The sequence below is a fragment of the Gopherus flavomarginatus genome, chromosome 5 (genome assembly GCF_025201925.1).
Source record: "Gopherus flavomarginatus isolate rGopFla2 chromosome 5, rGopFla2.mat.asm, whole genome shotgun sequence".
NCBI lineage: Eukaryota > Metazoa > Chordata > Testudines > Testudinidae > Gopherus > Gopherus flavomarginatus.
This window is the reverse complement of record NC_066621.1, coordinates 140,979,427-140,997,197: the sequence shown is the minus strand read 5'-3', so window position 1 is coordinate 140,997,197 and position 17,771 is coordinate 140,979,427. Positions and strand designations below refer to the sequence as shown.

At 39.0% G+C, this 17,771-nt stretch overlaps 1 protein-coding gene across 2 annotated transcripts in view; it reads right to left on the bottom strand.

Moving 5' to 3' along the window:
• The window catches only part of ASPG (asparaginase), a 78,867-nt gene that overhangs the window by 22,130 nt on the left and 38,966 nt on the right, over positions 1-17,771 (bottom strand). For both annotated transcript variants that reach the window (XM_050954155.1, XM_050954156.1), the window contains 4 exons: positions 13,947-14,132; positions 9,431-9,544; positions 5,629-5,748; positions 970-1,065 (listed from right to left, as the gene is read on the bottom strand). In XM_050954155.1, the coding sequence (XP_050810112.1) occupies positions 970-1,065; positions 5,629-5,748; positions 9,431-9,544; positions 13,947-14,132 (516 nt within the window). The remainder of the gene's footprint in view (positions 1-969; positions 1,066-5,628; positions 5,749-9,430; positions 9,545-13,946; positions 14,133-17,771) is intronic.

Sequence of the window (17,771 nt, the reverse complement as noted above, 5' to 3'; positions counted from 1 at the left end):
CTCTGCCGGTCGCTGGGAGGGCGGCAGGCAGAGCGCCCCCCGTGGCATGCTGCCGTGCTTGGGACGGCGAAATGTCTAGAGCCGCCCCTGCATGCAACTGTTTCTCAAAAGCTTATATGAAACTAATTGGTTAGTCAAGCCCATAATGGTGTCCAGTAGTCACGGGTAAACGTGTATACTTTGAGATGCATAGACCTATGGATGTAACAAACAGTAGTTTTGTATATCAGGACCATCCTTGGCACCTCCTTCAGCTCTGGAACCTTCACAAAAGGCTAAAGATACTCTACCACATCAAGAAATTCTTTGGTGACTTCTCCAGTTCCAATACTTTGAACAATCTGTGAATGGAAAAGTACAGGTCCGAACGCCACATCAAACCTACCACAATGCCTGACCACTCGTCATAAAGAATGAATATTCAAATCTAAGAATGTGCACCACTCATAGACGCACACATAAATACGCATACATATATTAAATACAACCAGAAAGAACCTGCATATTTAAAAATAGCAAGGAAAGAATTATTGCCAGGGCAGTCAATTAATTGCAGTTAACTCATGCGATTAACTCAAAAAAATTAATCGCGATTAAAAAAATTAATCCCAGTTTTAATCACACTGTTAAACAATAGAATACCAATGGAAATTTATTAAATATTTTGGATGTTTTTCTACATTTTCATATAGTATTCTGTGTTGTAATGAAATCAAAATGAGTACTGCTTATTACAAATACTTGCACTGTAAAAATGATAAACAAAAGAAATAGTATTTTTCAATTCACCTCATACAAGTACTGTAGTGCAATCTCTTTGTTGTGAAAGTGCAACTTAAAAATGTAGATTTTTTTTTGGTGTTACTACCATACTCTATTATACAGACATATTGCTTGCTTCCAGTTTCTTACCAATGCATTTTGTATTAAGCTATAAATAAAAGATTTGTAAAAAGTTTAATTTTTTACCATTTCTCCTATGGCTTTTAGTGCATCTGTGTCACCTGTTCTAGCTGCAGCACAGGCCAAAGAAGGAATTAATGCATCTCTAATGGCTTCCAGCTCCTGGGAAACAAAAAATAAAATTTAAAAGTTTTAGTAACATACATATCTTTTTATTTACCATTTGTGCCCTTAGAACTACGGATATTTACATCAGAAGAACATTATTGCACCCACGCTTACTTCTAGAGTAACCAAATATAATAAATGAGGATACCAGTCAGTAAAAACAATTTTGTTCACATTCTTTGAGGGAAAAGAAGTTACATGTATACTCTCCCCCAAGTTCATAAAACCCTGTTTCCATAGTTACTTAGACTTTTCTCACTTCCTAGTTACACTGGAATTAAATTAAGAGGATTTCTGAACTATGCTATTTCAGACGCACATGCTAATTACAGCAAAGAGTCCTGTGGCACCTTATAGACTAACAGATGTAATGGAGCATGAGCTTTCGTGGGTGAATACCCACTTCGTCGGATGCATGCTAATTACAGTTTTTTTCAGATCCCCCAAATGACATCCCTGTGTCCACACATGAATTCTACACAGCAAAACTCCATCCTATTATCAATATGTGCTCATGTCAAACCAATGTTAGTTTTTTGGAAACCATTTCTGGTTTAGCCAATAATCAATATGCAACTGGAATAGCATTTTAAAACGTCTATTTTCCTGAACAATGAGCATGTCGGTTCTTCTAGTGCAAGTGGCAGTGAAAAAGCCCCTAAGCAGTCATCTTTAAAGTTTGATAATTAATTTTAAAACAATCTCCCACTTTATATAAAAATCAATAAAGAAGTGATCAAGATAATAAATTAAATGCCTGAAAACTGTATTATTACCCAACTTACCACTTCCTTACTAACTACAGATATCAGTTTCCTGAAGTCAATATGGAGTTAAGATACTTCTGAGTCCTACTCTGACGATGCTGATTCTAATAGCTATTTAATAACCAACCTTTTTCAGTATTCACAAGCCCCATAGGTAAGTAGGATCCTGCAAAATATGGCACATCCTAATATCGATAAGGTGTGACCTTTTTAAACCACATTTGTTAAAGATTCTTAAATTTTAAGACTTGCTCTGATTGAGTCACATACAAATTTACAATATTTTGTCTTTTTGTGGTAGCTGGTCAGACTGAAGAGTAAAATATATAAATATGATGGACATATCATGGATCTACCATCATAAGGCTCTTAGAAAACTCATGCTGATTAAAGAGATCAAGGCCTTAATTTTCAAAAGGGACTAACAACTATGGGTGTCTCCATTTTTGGGAACCCAACCTGAGGCAATTTAAAAAGGAGTCTGAGTTTCAAAAGATCATCCAGGCTTTGAAAGTAAGACCCCTATAAGGTGTATTAAATGGGGCACCTAAACATAGGAACAATCCAAGAATCACTGCCATTTTTGAGATTTTAAGCCAACAAACATACTATGAGAACAATACTGAAGTTCATTTAAAGTATACATATAACATCATTTGCTGATATATATTATGCTGAGAAGTTTCTACTGATGTTTTGAACAGAGGACAGCAACACTTGCTAATTTTTTTTTTTTTTATCATTCTGCTTGGAAATGCTTTTCATAGTGGAAGAATATACTGCATAAACTCCAAAAGATATATCTATGATACTAACATATGTTACTCATTCACTATTTGACCTGCACAAATAATGAATTTTTTTGGTACAGAGCCAAACTGAAAAAAAAATCAGATAAAAAAATCTGGTTTGATTCATACCAAAACATTTTTTCTTTTAATCAAAAACAAAAAAAAATCATTTTGTATCAACCAAAACGTTTTGGTCCACTCAAAACAAATTTTGCTTTTTGTGCCCCTCCTCCCTCGAGTTTTTTGTTTCAATATGGCTGTTCTTCACCTTTTTTATTGGCCACATTTGAAATTAAAAGGCTGTTTTTTCCAACCAAAGGTATTCATGGAATTTGACCTGAATTTGGCAAATAGTTTCAGGCCCCCCCGAAATGCAGTTTTCAACAAAAAAACCAATGTGTTGTAAAAAACATTGCCCAACTCTACTCGCAAGAAGGGTTGAGCATCAACAAACTTCTGGTGCACTCAACACTCCGTAGACAGCCACCCTGGCCTTCAACATTAACACACATTATGCTAGATCAGTGGCTCTCAAACTTTGGTACTGGTGACCCCTTTCACATAGCAAGCCTTTGAATTTGACCTCCCTTATAAATTAAAAACACTTTTTTATATATTTAACACCATTATAAAAGCAGGAGGCAAAGTGGGATTTGGGGTGGAGGTTGACAGCTTGCGACCACGCATGTAATAACCTCGCGACCCCCTCAGGGTCCTGACCCCCAGTTTGAGAACCTCTGTGTGAGACCCTTATATGCACTGGAACACACTGTTGTCTCTTAGGCAGGGCCGGCTCTAGCCATTTCGCCGCCCCAAGCACAGCGGCAAGCCGCGGGGGGCGCTCTGCTGCTTGCCAGTCCAGCAGCTCCGCTGGCTCTCCCGCAGGAGGAGCTGCGGGACCAGCGGACCCTCCGCAGGGACGCCTGCGGGAGGTCCACCGGAGCCGCCTGTTGCCCTCCCGGCAACCGCTTGGAGCACTGGGGCCTGGAGCCGGCCCTGCTCTTAGGGCTCTCCCTATTTCCTAATTTTAACCTATCATTGTACTATTATGCTCAGTGACACATGCATTGGGTTAACATGGTCAAATTTCCGCTTCAAGTCCTGAGGTTACATTTAGCCCAGGTGGACCAGACTTTTGGGTCCTTAAGCTCCTTGTCTGCCTTCCATCTGCTCAGACCACCTGGGTCAGGGTTTACCAAAAGCAAACAATACATGTATTCTCCCCTTACAGACTCTGTGTTGATCCAGTCCAACTGCACCAAAGATTTATTTATTGACCTGAGGTGCGTGAGATTAGAAATGATGTAGCTGTTCCACAATAAAGCATTTATCAGCCTAGCAGCTGTTATCCAGGTCAAACAAGCTATTTCCCAATGTCTGCAGATTCACCCATTTGACCTGCAGATTAACAAAGATGCTGTCTCAGCTCCAGTCCTAAAATCAAAATAGGAGCAAAATGCAGCATCTCCCAGAAGTACGGCACACGACTAGTGCTTTTCTATCAAAATTCTCTCAGATCTCAGCCTCTGGGAACACAAGTTGAATCTATGATTCATAAAAGCCAACAAAAAATGCAGCATAAAGATACTTCTGATCTTCCTGTGTATTAGGTAAAGCAGAGAGAGAGACAGAGAGAGAGAGAGAGAAATATTTTTGATATGTACCTCACCCCTGCAAGTTTCATACCATTCCTACTTCACTCTCACCCATATGTTAGAATGAGTGTGGCCGATAAAGCTCTGACTCATCTCTGATAGGACTATGAAGAGACATTTTGTTATGAGACACCAACTTCATAAAGATGAAAAGAGCCGAAGAGTCCAATGGCTTTGCTTTGTACTCTTCCTTAGACTTGATCCATGCACAGTTTTTGTACCAAATTAGTTGTTTTGAGTAGTTGTGTGATTTTTTTAAACCAAAATAGTTAAGTTTGTACAACCCCCTACCAGAGACAGTTATAAGACACACCACTATAAGGAATCTTTATACTGGTATAATTGTGTCCACAGTAGAGGTTTGTACTGATTTAACTATATAGCTTATAAATGATAAAGTTAAAGCAGTACAAAAACTGTATTTACACAAGCCCTGGAGTCTTATTTGGGGTCATTCCAAGCCTCCCCAATGGGTCATTAGCGAGATCTTGTCTCATAAAGCATGATAAAGAGCGTAGTGACCCACAATTCAAAGAACAGCAGCAACAAGTTCCGCTGACACTAATAGAATGACCGCAGAAAATCTGGAACACTCTGTCTGTGCTATAAGTGGGGGGTTATTTTTGTTTGTTTTGTTTGTTCTGTCTCAACCACAGAATGATCCCAATTCCATGAGTTCAATGAGCAGGAGAGCGTGTAACCTTCTAAACCTAGTCTTCTTTTATGTTTAACTCACTCCATGTGACCCCAGTCCCTCACCCTTTTTTTTCCTTCTCTCCTACTCCCATGCACTCTAGAGTAGGTATTCAATTAAACCTTCCTTGAAAACAAGCCAAGAGAAGACCATGATAATTATGTCTTGCAATGTTCTCCATAGAACATTTGCTGTGCAATCAACAGTGACTAATATTGACTCCACATTAACAGATACATGCAGACTGTCTCACTGTACTAGTCATTTATAATTTTGCGTATTACAGTATTTTCCTTCTATGCTTCAATTGTTCCATACTGTCAAAATATGTAGAAAATTCAAAATAATTTAGTATTTTCTTTCACACCATAAGTACCATGCATGACAATGACCTATGTAGTATTTGTGATAGCATAGATCATCAGTGAACCAAGAAGAAATGAAGAGAATTTTACAGACACAGAAAAGAAATTCAAGGTTTAACTTACTGCTGTACCAAATGCCCCCCCATGGCCTGGTTAGCTGGGACACTTAGCAAGGAAATCTGTGTTTCGTTTTCAATGTTGCACTGAATTTCACCTTTAAGATATGCTTGTTTAAGTTAATTTTCTGCTATACATGAGTTCACTTTAAATATTTAAAGTAGGTACCTCCTTGCAGCTGACACTTAGAGATTTGGCAATAACTTGAATAAACTTGCTATCTGTAAGAGAGATCTTGGCTCCTGTGGGTACTACAGTCATTTCTCCTCTCAGATTCTCACTCAGCATCTGAAAAATGGGCAAACAAACAAATCATCATAAAAAACAAGAGAAAAAAGGGTTGATGCTGTTAATTTTTATTAGCCTAAGCTAGAAAGTTACAGAAAATGCAAATGAATGCAATTTACTGTAAAAATTAGTCTTGCCCCATAGAATAAGAACAAAATTGAAATTACTTAAAATTTTCTATGAGTTATTATTTATTTGCTTAGCACAGTGGAAGTGGCACTGGAAAAGACACAAAGGTAAAAACAGTTATCATTCCAAAGAGTTTATAACCTAAAAGAGAGAGAAATGTCAGAACATACTCGAAAATCCAGAAGGCGGAGAAAGTTGTTTGGGGTGTGGGTGTGTGTGAGAACGGTTTGGTTTAAGTAGTCAAGATTTCCCAGCATGTTAAGTAGCATCCTATTTAAACGAACAGCAAGTTAAAACACTGAATGAGAAAATAAAACTAGGAGATCAGTGGTGACTTTAGGAAAAGCACTGGGCCTTCTGAGATCCTGCCTTTGTCCAGTGTTTTAGAGTAACGAAGCAAGGCAATGTTTAACTAGTATGTCTTGCACTGACTGTACGCTTATCACTCAATCAAAAGCCCAATGATGTCAATGGAAAGGTTCAAACCGATTTTAATAGGCTTTGAATCAGGCCCTTTGGCCCTGATTCTGTAAACCCTTAGGCACATGCTTAACTTTAAGCATGCGTGTAGCCCCGTTGATTTCAGAGTTTCAACATTAAACATGTATTCAGTATTTGCAGGATGAGGGCCTTAGTACTAATCAGGATCAAGCATCAATGAGAGACTCCCTGCTCAGAAGCAGCCTCTGAAACAAGACTGGAGAAGAACAAAGACATAGATGCCGAAACTAGGGGTGCTGCTGCACCCCCTGGCTTGAAGTGGACTCCATTATACACATGGTTTACAGAATGCTTCAATGGCTCTCAGCACCCCCACAATACAAATTGTTCCAGCACCCCTAAATAGAGACACTCTTAAACCTAGAAATAAGATTCCATAAAAGCTGGAGGAAAGAGGGAACAAATCTGAACATCATGAATATTAACAAATCCACTGTTTTGTTGATTTAATATTCTGGCTCTCTCTTGTCAAGATGCCACCATAAGTATTAACAGTAAGTTGCCTTAATTACCTTGCATGGTGACAGGTTTCAGAGTAGTAGCTGTGTTAGTCTGTATCAACAAAAAGAACAAGGAGTACTTGTGGCACCTTAGAGACTAACAAATTTATTTGGCCATAAGCTTTTGTGGGCTAAAGCCCACTTCATCAGATGTATGCAGTGGAAAATATATATATTACACACACACACACACACACACACACACACACACAACATGAAAAATGGGTGTTGCCATACTAACTCTAACGAGACTAATTAATTAAAGTGGGCTATTACCAGCAGGAGAAAAAAAACTTTTATAGTGATAATCAGGATGGGCCATTTCAAACAGCTGACAACTCCCAATCCTTATTTAAGCCCAAGTTAATGGTGACCAGTTTGCAAATTAATTCCAGTTCTGCAGTTTCTCCAATAGATGGGTCATTACACAAAGTAAAAACTATTTCCCCATGATAATTTCCCCCCCTACTGTTACTCACACTTTCTTGCATGCATCTGATGAAGTGGGCTTTAGCCCACGAAAGCTTATGCCCAAATAAATTTGTTAGTCTCTAAGGTGCCACAAGTACTCCTCGTTCTTTTTGTCTCAATTAGAATTTTAAGAAGCAGGACCGTGCAAGTTTGCAAGAAAGCAAGGTGTGATGTGGGAAGAAAGAGTGCCCCAGATTTACCTGTGTCTAGACATGCCCTTTATTAAAAAAACAGTCCTAAACAGTTACAATATTGTACCTGTCTGCTGGAAGAGTCCCATTACATGTATATCAGTGGAAGTTATGTACTGATTGGGTGCATGAAAATTTCCAGATCTGACAGGCTGACATAATTTAGATTGGTCCACCTGCTAAAATACACTATTGAAGAGCTTTCATTAAAAAAATAGGTTTTAAAAAAAGGCAAAGTAGAAATTATACATTCATTGCTGTGGGGTCACATATGGACTACCACTGCTTCTTAGGCAGCGCTATACCGATAAGCCATGTTCTCTACTACACCCTTTGTTGAATGTGTTCCTGCATAAAGTATGTTGTGCAGAGTTGCTCCTCCCACAGCAAAGAGACCTCTTCCTTTCCAGGACAAAGATTTTGTTAAGTTACACACACAGAAAATGTTTAAAATATAAGAAATTACTAAATTAGATAGTGGTAAGAAAAAGACAAGGTTGATAGTTATAAATATATTAAAATTTCATATTCAGACAGCTAGTAAATCTCTTACAAAGTTTATAAGACTATTTAAATTTAAAGCTGGAAAGAAAGGAAAAGCCACCACCCTCCATCCCCATAGATAAATATTCTATAGGATTTTCTTTTTTACAGCCATTATTTGAAGGTATTGACTTGGAAATAGATTTTTTTTCACAACTGATCAGATTTATTTATTTATTTTTTTACCTAGCACATCCAATGGAGGGGAAAATCATTAGTTTGATAGGTTAAATCTAGAGAATGACTCATGTAGATATCATCCAAAAATCAGGATAACAACTTTACTCCATCAAGACTATGACTTTACCACATATACACTAAAACTTTTTATATGTGTGCTAGCATTCCACCACCGAAAAGAGAATGTTTAACAGAGAGCTATATATTTGTACGTGTTGTATTAACTCTATCTATTTCCCAACACCTAAGACATTAACTAACCAAAACAAATCTGTCATTAACAAGTAATTATAAATATATAGCAAATTAATAAACACTTGAAAGTCAGGGACGCAGAGAAATGGTCTGTGTTTAAAGAACATACTCATTTCAAATCTTTTCATCTTAACAAAATTACATCTAATATTGACATTCAAGACTCACAGACTTCAAATAAAATGACAAGAATAATAAGATGTGCCAGTTACTACATGAAGACTTAAATATAAACCCTGGGTGAAATCCAGGCTCCACCGAAATCAGTGACAAAATTTTCACTGACTTCAATGGAGCCAGGATTTCACCTCAGTTCTGTTTCAGTTTGCACATTATTTATTTGGAGTCTGTGCTGAGGCCAGGGGCGGCTCTAGGAATTTTGCCGCTCCAAGCACGGAAGGCAGACTGCCTTCCACGGCTTGCCTGCGGACGGTCCGCCGAAGCCCCGCGGGACCAGTGAACCCTCTGCAGGCAAGCAGCCGAGGACAGCCTGCCTGCCACCCTCGCAGAGCCGGCAGAGCGCCCCCCACAGCTTGCCGCCCCATGCACGTGCTTGGCGTGCTGGGGCCAGGAGCCACCCCTGGCTAAAGCAGCAGGACAGATCCACTGCTGAATTTAAAAACAGAAGTTTTAAATATCAGTGCTGGGTTTCAACTTACCTCTGTGCAGAGGTCTGAGGATTTTCTCCCCCCTCAAATCTACCTATTTTCACAGTCCTATAACAACATTATTTTGCATAAAGTAAGAGAGTGTTAGGTTATCACATTAGATAGTGGAAGCGAATGCTCATAAATCAACATAAAAGGTCAAATAATTTTACTTGACAGAAGTCAATGTAGTAAATATTAAAAAATTAGATTTTGAAAACCAACCACTATTAAAAGTATACTAAACTAATAGTGAAATATTTACCTCTTTCTTCTCCTCCCAGCTAAGATGGCTTTTGCTCAGTGTGTATGAGAGTTTAGCTAGGGCTGCTTCTGGTGTCATATCACCCCCTGGTATTACTCCTACAGCAGTGAGAGTCTGTGAATGAAAAGTATCAGAGAAGTAGCCGTGTTAGTCTGGATCTGTAAAAGCAGCAAAGAGTCTTGTGGCACCTTATAGACTAACAGACGTATTGGAGCATGAGCTTTCATGGGTGAATACCCACTTCGGATGCATGTATCCAATACGTCTGTTAGCCTATAAGGTGCCACAGGACTTTGTGAATGAAAAGAAACTTTGACTTAATTAGCGTAGTATTCAGAAACACTTCTATACAATATTGATGCATATGGGATTACTAGAGACCCAGAATGACCATTTTTTTTATCCTAAAAGGAAAAGATTATAGGTGTGTATTAACTACATAAACAGTTGTTAGGTTAGCCCTTATTATAAAGCTGCAGTGTGTTTTTAAAATTGCCAAATATGTCATTTTCCCACAAACATACTGACCAATTTATTATGGGGTATTACCCTGGATGAATTCCAGTACTGCAGTGTGCTACCAATATGGGTGTTTTCAGACCATTCTAAGATGCATTACCTGTGTATGATTTAGGATATGAGACTAGACTGCATAATTACAGTTCTGGCAAAAACCAAATAGTGCTTGCTATAGACAGATTGCTTCCCTTATACAATTCAGCAATTAACTAATGATAGAACCAATGCAAAAGCAGAACCAAATTGACCTATCTTCAGTATGTACACTTACAAAGCATACCAACCATGGAATGAAGACAAAGGAGGTTTCCTTAAGATCTTCATGTCCCATTTAAAACTTCCTTCTGTGCTGGAAACTTCCTTCTGTGCTGGAAAGTTGTTTTCAGCCAAAAAAAGCTAAGGCTTTTTCAGGGGATAGATAGGAGGGGAAGTGATTTCCCTCACTTCCTATCACTACATAGACCCCTCAATTATAATCTGTTCTGGGGAGATGGATCAGAGCCCAGATATTCAGTTACTGTAATTAAAAGAGTTTGAGATGAACCATGAATAAACTGAATAAACTGCTTAGGTAGGTTGTGCAATCTCCATCTCTGGAGATATTTAAGAGTAGGTTAGATAAATGTCTGTCAGGGATGGTCTAGACAGTATTTGGTCCTGCCATGAGGGCAGGGGACTGGAATCGATGACCTCTCGAGGTTCCTTCCAGTCCTAGAGTCTATGAATCCCTGATTATTTAATCACTAAATCACCTGACTAGCTAAAATATGTACAAATGACAGCATGAAGCCACATGTAGTGAAGGCAACATGTTATTACCAGCTACACAAAATGTGATGTACTTTTTTTTAAATATAAAAAATTTAATACAATTTTTTTTACACAAATTAATATTATAGTAAATTTCCAGAACTCAGCCAACGTTTCCTCCACAGAGCTGTTACTCTTGAAAAGGGAAGGGCAGTGAAAAACCGCCATTAAATAAATTCTGTAGAATTCAGCCAGAAGACACCATGGCTCTGTTCACGTTGGCAATGTTCTCCTGTACAGATACCAATATAAACAGGGTTTACCCTCCATCAGTGGAAGTTGGTGAAGCCACATAATACATGCACCACGTTGAAAAGCTGGGGCCCAGGAATTAACAAGTGACTGAAAGTGGCTAAATAATCCTGTAAAGGTTTAATAAAATTAAAGTAGAAAAACAGCACTTTGGATCAAACACAAGAAGTCATTTTCAGAGGTGCTTTACTTATGGAGAATTTTTCAGCCAAAATATAGGGAAAAAATTGCTATATTTTTGTTGAAGCAGAATGTCATATAGTAAATTAGATTTTGTTCTCATGAAATTTTGCAGTTTCAGGTATCTTGGGAACAAACTTTACATTGTTTCAATTTTTACATTAAGTTGTTTATTTATTGCTTTTTTCATTCTCCGTATATTTTGCATTAACCAACATGTATGGGAGCTCCATGATGGTCAAAGTAATCCCTCTAAATTCCCCATTTATGTTAGCCCAAAACTTTATAGCCTACTCAGTAAAAGGTCTGACCTTATGTTTCAGAAGGTCTCAAGTTCAAATCTTGTGACGCCTGCTGTTTTGACATTTGAGATAGTCTGTATCCCTATGTTCACCCCTTTTACAAGACTATGATAAATTTTGTACAAAGTATGCCTTGTGAGGTATTATTTGAAAACTCATAATTTACTAATCATTACTGTCTTGGTAAAATATTTGTGGCAACATCATATGTAAAGTTATAACATTCTACTGTAATGACATTACTGAGACATATTCTGAGTTTGAAAAAGGAGCCACAAACCAGTTCCTTGGAGACAAAAGGCAAACTGACACCTTAGCCAGATGTCAATGAAATCAAATTAACTATCACCTAGTTAAGACGCCATTCTTTGGCAGGAAAAAGGATGTGAGCGAGATATTTACATCTTTGCAAAGAAACAGCTGGAGGTTCCCATCCCCACAGACTTTCTGTCTCCTGAGCTCCAGTTGGCGATGACTTTCAAAGAAGAGGAAAAGTGTAAGAATGGAGAATAGCCACCCCAGGTTATTCCTTCCTTATTTCTCTCTACCCACAGCAGCCACTACACCTGAGCAACAAAGAAACAGCTTTGGATTGAGGGAGAGATCCTGTCTGAAAACGAAAAGCGGCAAAGAGTCCTGTGACACCTAACAGAAGTATGGGAGCATGAGCTTTCATGGGTGAATACCCACTTTTTAAGACTAAGTGGGTATTCACCCATGAAAGCTCATGCGCCAATACTTCTGTTAGTTTATAAGGTGCCACAGGATTCTTGGCCGCTTTTTACAGATCCAGACTAACAAGGCTACCCCCTGATACTTGTCTGAAAGTAGTTCAGCCAGTAAGACTGCTAACACATGTGGTGAGAGAGGACTTTTGCTTTGATTCACTTAGCTTGTTAAGTTAGATATTAGATGCATTTTACTTGTTTTTCCCTTGTAACCAATTGTGACTTTTATGCCTCTTTACTTGTAATCATGTAAAATCTATCTATCTTTCTGTAGTGTTAAATTTATTTTATTGTTTTATCTAAACTGGCGTGCTTGGATTGAAGTGAAGTGTTTGGGACACTTCATTTGAGATAACACGATTTAAGTATATCATTTTCTATTAATAAAATTACAGACTTTATATGAGCTTGTGTTGTCCAGGAGAGGGCTGGGCAGTCCAAGATACACATTTCTGGGGACAGTCTGGGACTGGGAGTTTACTGGTATTGCTCTACACTGTAATTAAGAGTGGCTGGCTATAACACTCTTGTTGTATAGCTGGGAGTAATTTACATGCTGGAGGCTGTGTGAGAGAAGACCAGGAATGGTTGGTCCCACAGTGAAGCAGTGTAAAAGGCTGGTATAAAATCCCATTTGGAGACTTGAGGGAACAAAGCTGTTTAACAGTCCAGATTGTACCCTGGGTAATGTCACAATTCACGTTTCCTGTTTTCCTCAGTTATATATTAGGTTATAAGAAAGTTGTTGAAACAAAAAATGAAGCTGCACCAAAATATTTTATGCATAAGAAACAATCTTTCTCAAGTAGGACTGAACTAAGTGACATTTATAAATGCAAGGCATACTATAAAAAGGTTAGCCATCGAATGGTCAATGGAGATCTGAAAACAGGTGTAGGCTAGCGAATAGGAGGAAAGTTAAGCAAGACAAATGAACTTTCCTCCCACAATTGAGAATTCTCACACAGATTATGAACACTGGTGGCGTCTGTAAGGCTCATTAGTCCTACCAATATTTTGACTAACCAAAAAGGTTGTGAACTGCAAATAAGGTTAGGAAAACTCTATTAAAATGTGATGAATACCCTGAATACCAAGAGTGTCAGTATCTGCATATAAATTTGCTTTAAAGTAGCCTACACCTGCTTTCAGATCTCCAGAAGTCACAGACTACTGGCCTCCATTCAGAGGGACATCCCAATACATACTATACTGCTGAACTCATTGGCACATTCAGATAGCCTAAAGGGAGTCTTGAAAGTCAAGTAAGTGATGATGTTTGGAATATTTCAGAAGTTTGCCACCTTACTGAATGTTTTTATTTTGTAACTATTAAAGTAACTGCAAACCTGAAAAGGTATTACTTGACTTGTCTGCCCTGTGAGCCAGCACCACACTCACTGGAGTTCTTTTGGGATTGACATCAACAGTATTTTGCAGACGGATGCTGGGGTGTCTCACACACAGTAGAAGCCAACAATCAGTAAACTGAGATCAGATCTAGCCAATTACAAAATTCAGTCTAAAATAAAAGGCTTTTTTAAAATCTTGTTTGCAGATCAGCTTGAACCATTTAAAAGCTAATTGAATATGGTTGTTTTTATAGACAATATCTTCCTGTAGCTAGATGTTTGTTTTCTAGCATATTAAACATACAGCCAATCACATAAGTGAAATATATCTTTTACATAATGTTGCAATCAGAAATTGCTGTATTTCTCTCACCTGTCCAGTTGCATAGACTGCAGCAACACTCCCTCGTAAGCACTGGGTACAATTCAGAATCACTACTTTTCGATCTGTTGCTTTCTTCAGTTCGTCTAGCAAATCTTGTCGATTATTTGGTGCATTACCAGTTCCGTAAGTTTCAAGTACAATGCCCTCCATTGGAGGCTGAAGAAATGCCTTCACCTATTTAAAATAAGGTGTCAAAGTATTACAATGCCATGTCTTTAATGCTATATAATTCGATTAGCAACTCCTTTCTCCCCCATAAATGTTTTTCAAAAGATCTTACAAAAGCAGTGAATGGCACTCACGAGCCAAAAAAAAAAAAAAGGAATTAAACTTCTTGCTACCATGATTGACAGTATTTATAGAGAGTATCTCCACCGAGGTACCATACAGTAGCACAAACATATTAACCATGTTCAGAGCTTTATATCTGTATATGACTAATCCAATAACAAAGTACATGGAAAAACAAATTGGAAGGGAGGGTTCAAGACAGGTTGGTAGACGCTTACAAACATAGCGGCAGTAGTGGCATCTTTGAGGGAAAAAAATAAGTTTAAGTATGCGAAAGGATGGACCAAGATGGACTTCAGTGGGAAACAAGTTCCAAATTTTACATAACATCAGAGCACAAATAAGAATATGGGACCCCTGAAAGGTTACGCAGTGTCAGTGTAGACTAAAGCTGGAATTAACAAGGGCCTACACCATTGAGGATATTAAAAACCAACAGCGTCAATTTAAAGTCAATCTACCACAAAACAGGAGTCAGTATAAAAAGATTTACAGGGTAAACACTTAATTTGATTAGAGTTTCTCAAGCCAGTGAGGAAATATGCAGTTGAATTCTGAACTAATTGTGTGTGTGTGTGTGTGTGTGTGTGTGTGTGCGCGCGCGCGCGCTCTCTTTGGACCCCTACGCAGAAATGAATTGCAAAAATGAAACCTCATGATCACAAGGGCATGTTTTACACTTGTGAGGTTATCAACTAATAAATAAGGGTGCGGCCTTTACAAATTGCACAACTGGAAAAACTATTTTCATACCACTTCTGACATATGGCTTTCCACGGCAAGGGCACTGTCAAAAAGTGATGCCATGATTACTAATAATCACATGGTACTTACAAACATGTTGCCTCAATAAGAAGTGCATAAAGAAGTGTTTAATTAAAATGCCATTATGTCACAAGCAGGAATCAGAGTCTTAAAAATAATAAGTCCTTCATCTACACTGGCCATTTGTGGTGATCATTTTTTAAAAATAAGGCTGGGATTTTCAAAAGGAAGGCTATGAGAGTTGGGAAACAACTTCTTTAGACTCCTATGAAAATCCCAAAGGGATAGATTTTAAAATAATTTTCTATAAGAAGGGCTGATTAAAATGACCTTAGGGAGAAAAGGATGGCAAGTGATTGTTTAAATCCATTATATAGGCTATTTGCAGTATTGTAGCCATGTTGGTGCCAGGATATTAGAGAGACAAGGTGAGTGAGGGTAATATATTTTACTGGATCAACTTCTGCTAGGGAAAGAGACAAGCTTTCGAGCTCTGTGTGAGCTCAAAAGCTTGTTTCTTTCACCAATAGAAGTTGATCCAATAAAAGCTATTACCCTCACCCATCTTATCTCTCTTACATAAGCTATGCACTTGCATGATGACCGAACACTATTTGATAAATGTAAATGTATTACTTGTAAATGCAGAAATATTCATAAATGGAACAACACATTCACAGAATTCTTACTTGATACATTTGAACCACAATGATAAAATCTACCATGTTTAGAACAAATGCCTTCCAACCATTAGAAAACAAAATCATAATGCAGCCTGCAGGAATTAATTTAAATTCAAGAGACGGTTCATTTAATTAAAGAGTCAAGGAGAGGGGAGGGAGAAGTAGTTTTCTATGGGCCAATTGGTAACCACGCAGCTAAGGTATCTCATCAATGTAAGTAGTTATCTAGTGAAATTATTTTAAACAGCTTAGATATTTCTTTGTTGATCACATAAACTACTTGCAATACACTACAGTTGCCTATGAGGCTAACTACACAGTTGGAGTTTTATTACAAATCTACCACCCGACTGTATTTCCATCTGTTCAGATTCACCTAAAAAAAAAAAGACTAGTATAATTGAGGAATTTCTGCTTAAACTACTAGATGCAATTTAAGCTGACAATGGCCACGAGAAAGATAACTCAGGTTGGCGGAACTTCAAAAACAGACACACCGGCGCTTCAATACTGAACTTTGCAACCCTTAACTTTCTGGCACCCTTCTGCCTAGTGGATACATCAGTAGGTCAAAATACACTACGGAATTTTTAGTATGCAGCTGCAAGATCCACATGACCAGTTTGTGCATGGCACACCAGAACGCTCATAGATTTACACCTCGGTTTGCCACGCACTAACTCTCTGTATAGACAAGCCGTACACATTTCATGCAAAGTGAAAGAGCTTCAGAAAGGAGAGACAGACCTATCCCAAAATACCCTCTGACTAGTGGCTAGTCAGGGTTGGGGCACTCACCTGAGAGGTGGAAGACCTGGGTTCAAGACCCTGGTCTAAAATCAGGAGGAGGCGGCAGGACCGGCGCTAGGGGTTTTAGCGCCCTAGGCGCATGGCAATTTCACCACCCCGCACGCTGGTCCCGCGGCTCCAGTGGAGCTGCTGCAGTCATGCCTGCGGATGGTCAGCTGCTCCCGGCTCCGGTGGAGCTGCCGCAGTTGTGGCTGCGGACGGTCGGCTGCTCCCGTAGCTCTGGTGGAGCTGCCGCAGTCGTGCCTGTAAGAGGTCCACCGGAGCAGCCGACCGTCCGCAGGCAAAACGCCACCCACCAATAATCCTGGTGCCCTAGGCGATTGCCTAGGCCGCCTAAATGGAAGCACCGGCCCTAGGAAGAGGGATTTTAACTCCCATGCTCCATATCCTGGATGAGTGTTCTAACCACTGGGCTATTGAGTATATAAGGCAGGAGGGGACACCACTTCAACACATTTTGTGCAGGGCCTGATCTGGTAAGGTGCTTTTAGGTGGCCTCTCTATACGCCAGCTGGATTTGGCCCCACAAGCAAGATAGGCTGGGGAAATGCCTAGTTTGTGAATCCTGCCAGGGCCTAGAGGTGAGTTAGGCACAAAGCTGCACAGTGGCATCAGGACTTAGGTGGCTTTATGTATGCCCATCAGCAGACATTTAGGCAGGTAGGGAACTTTAAGGTGGAATCCTAGATGCCTAGGGACTTTAGGCACCTACAGGGTTCAGCGGACCTGAACCCGAATCTAGCCCATACCGTACCTCAATTCTGCAAAGCAACCTCCTAGAACTGGCCTCTGTGGAGTCCATTGTTATCAATAGGGCTCCAGGTGTTCACAAGGCTGCAGGGGTTCACATTAGCATATCATAGAACAGGATCAGAGCCCTGAATCCTTAAACCAGTTGCAGGAAGAAACACGAATTGTAGGAAAAGGCACAATTTCCTCACTCCATTTCCCCATATTGTATATGCATGCATACCTTTGGCAAAGTGTATATTATACACACACACTTGACTGCATAGCAAACAGACACTTCTGGTCATTATAGCTTGCATGTGCTTGTCAAGAGTTCAAATGCATCTTCCAGACACATGGAAGTGATATATTTTCAATTCCAAAGCCCATGTGATTCAGGTTAATTGTACTTTTAAAACCTTCATAAATAGTTTTCCATGCTAGGACTGTTCAGTCATATTACTACTAGGAATGTTTCCCAACACAATTGGGGTACACTGCTTAATGCTGTTTACTAAAACAATTAAACATCTTA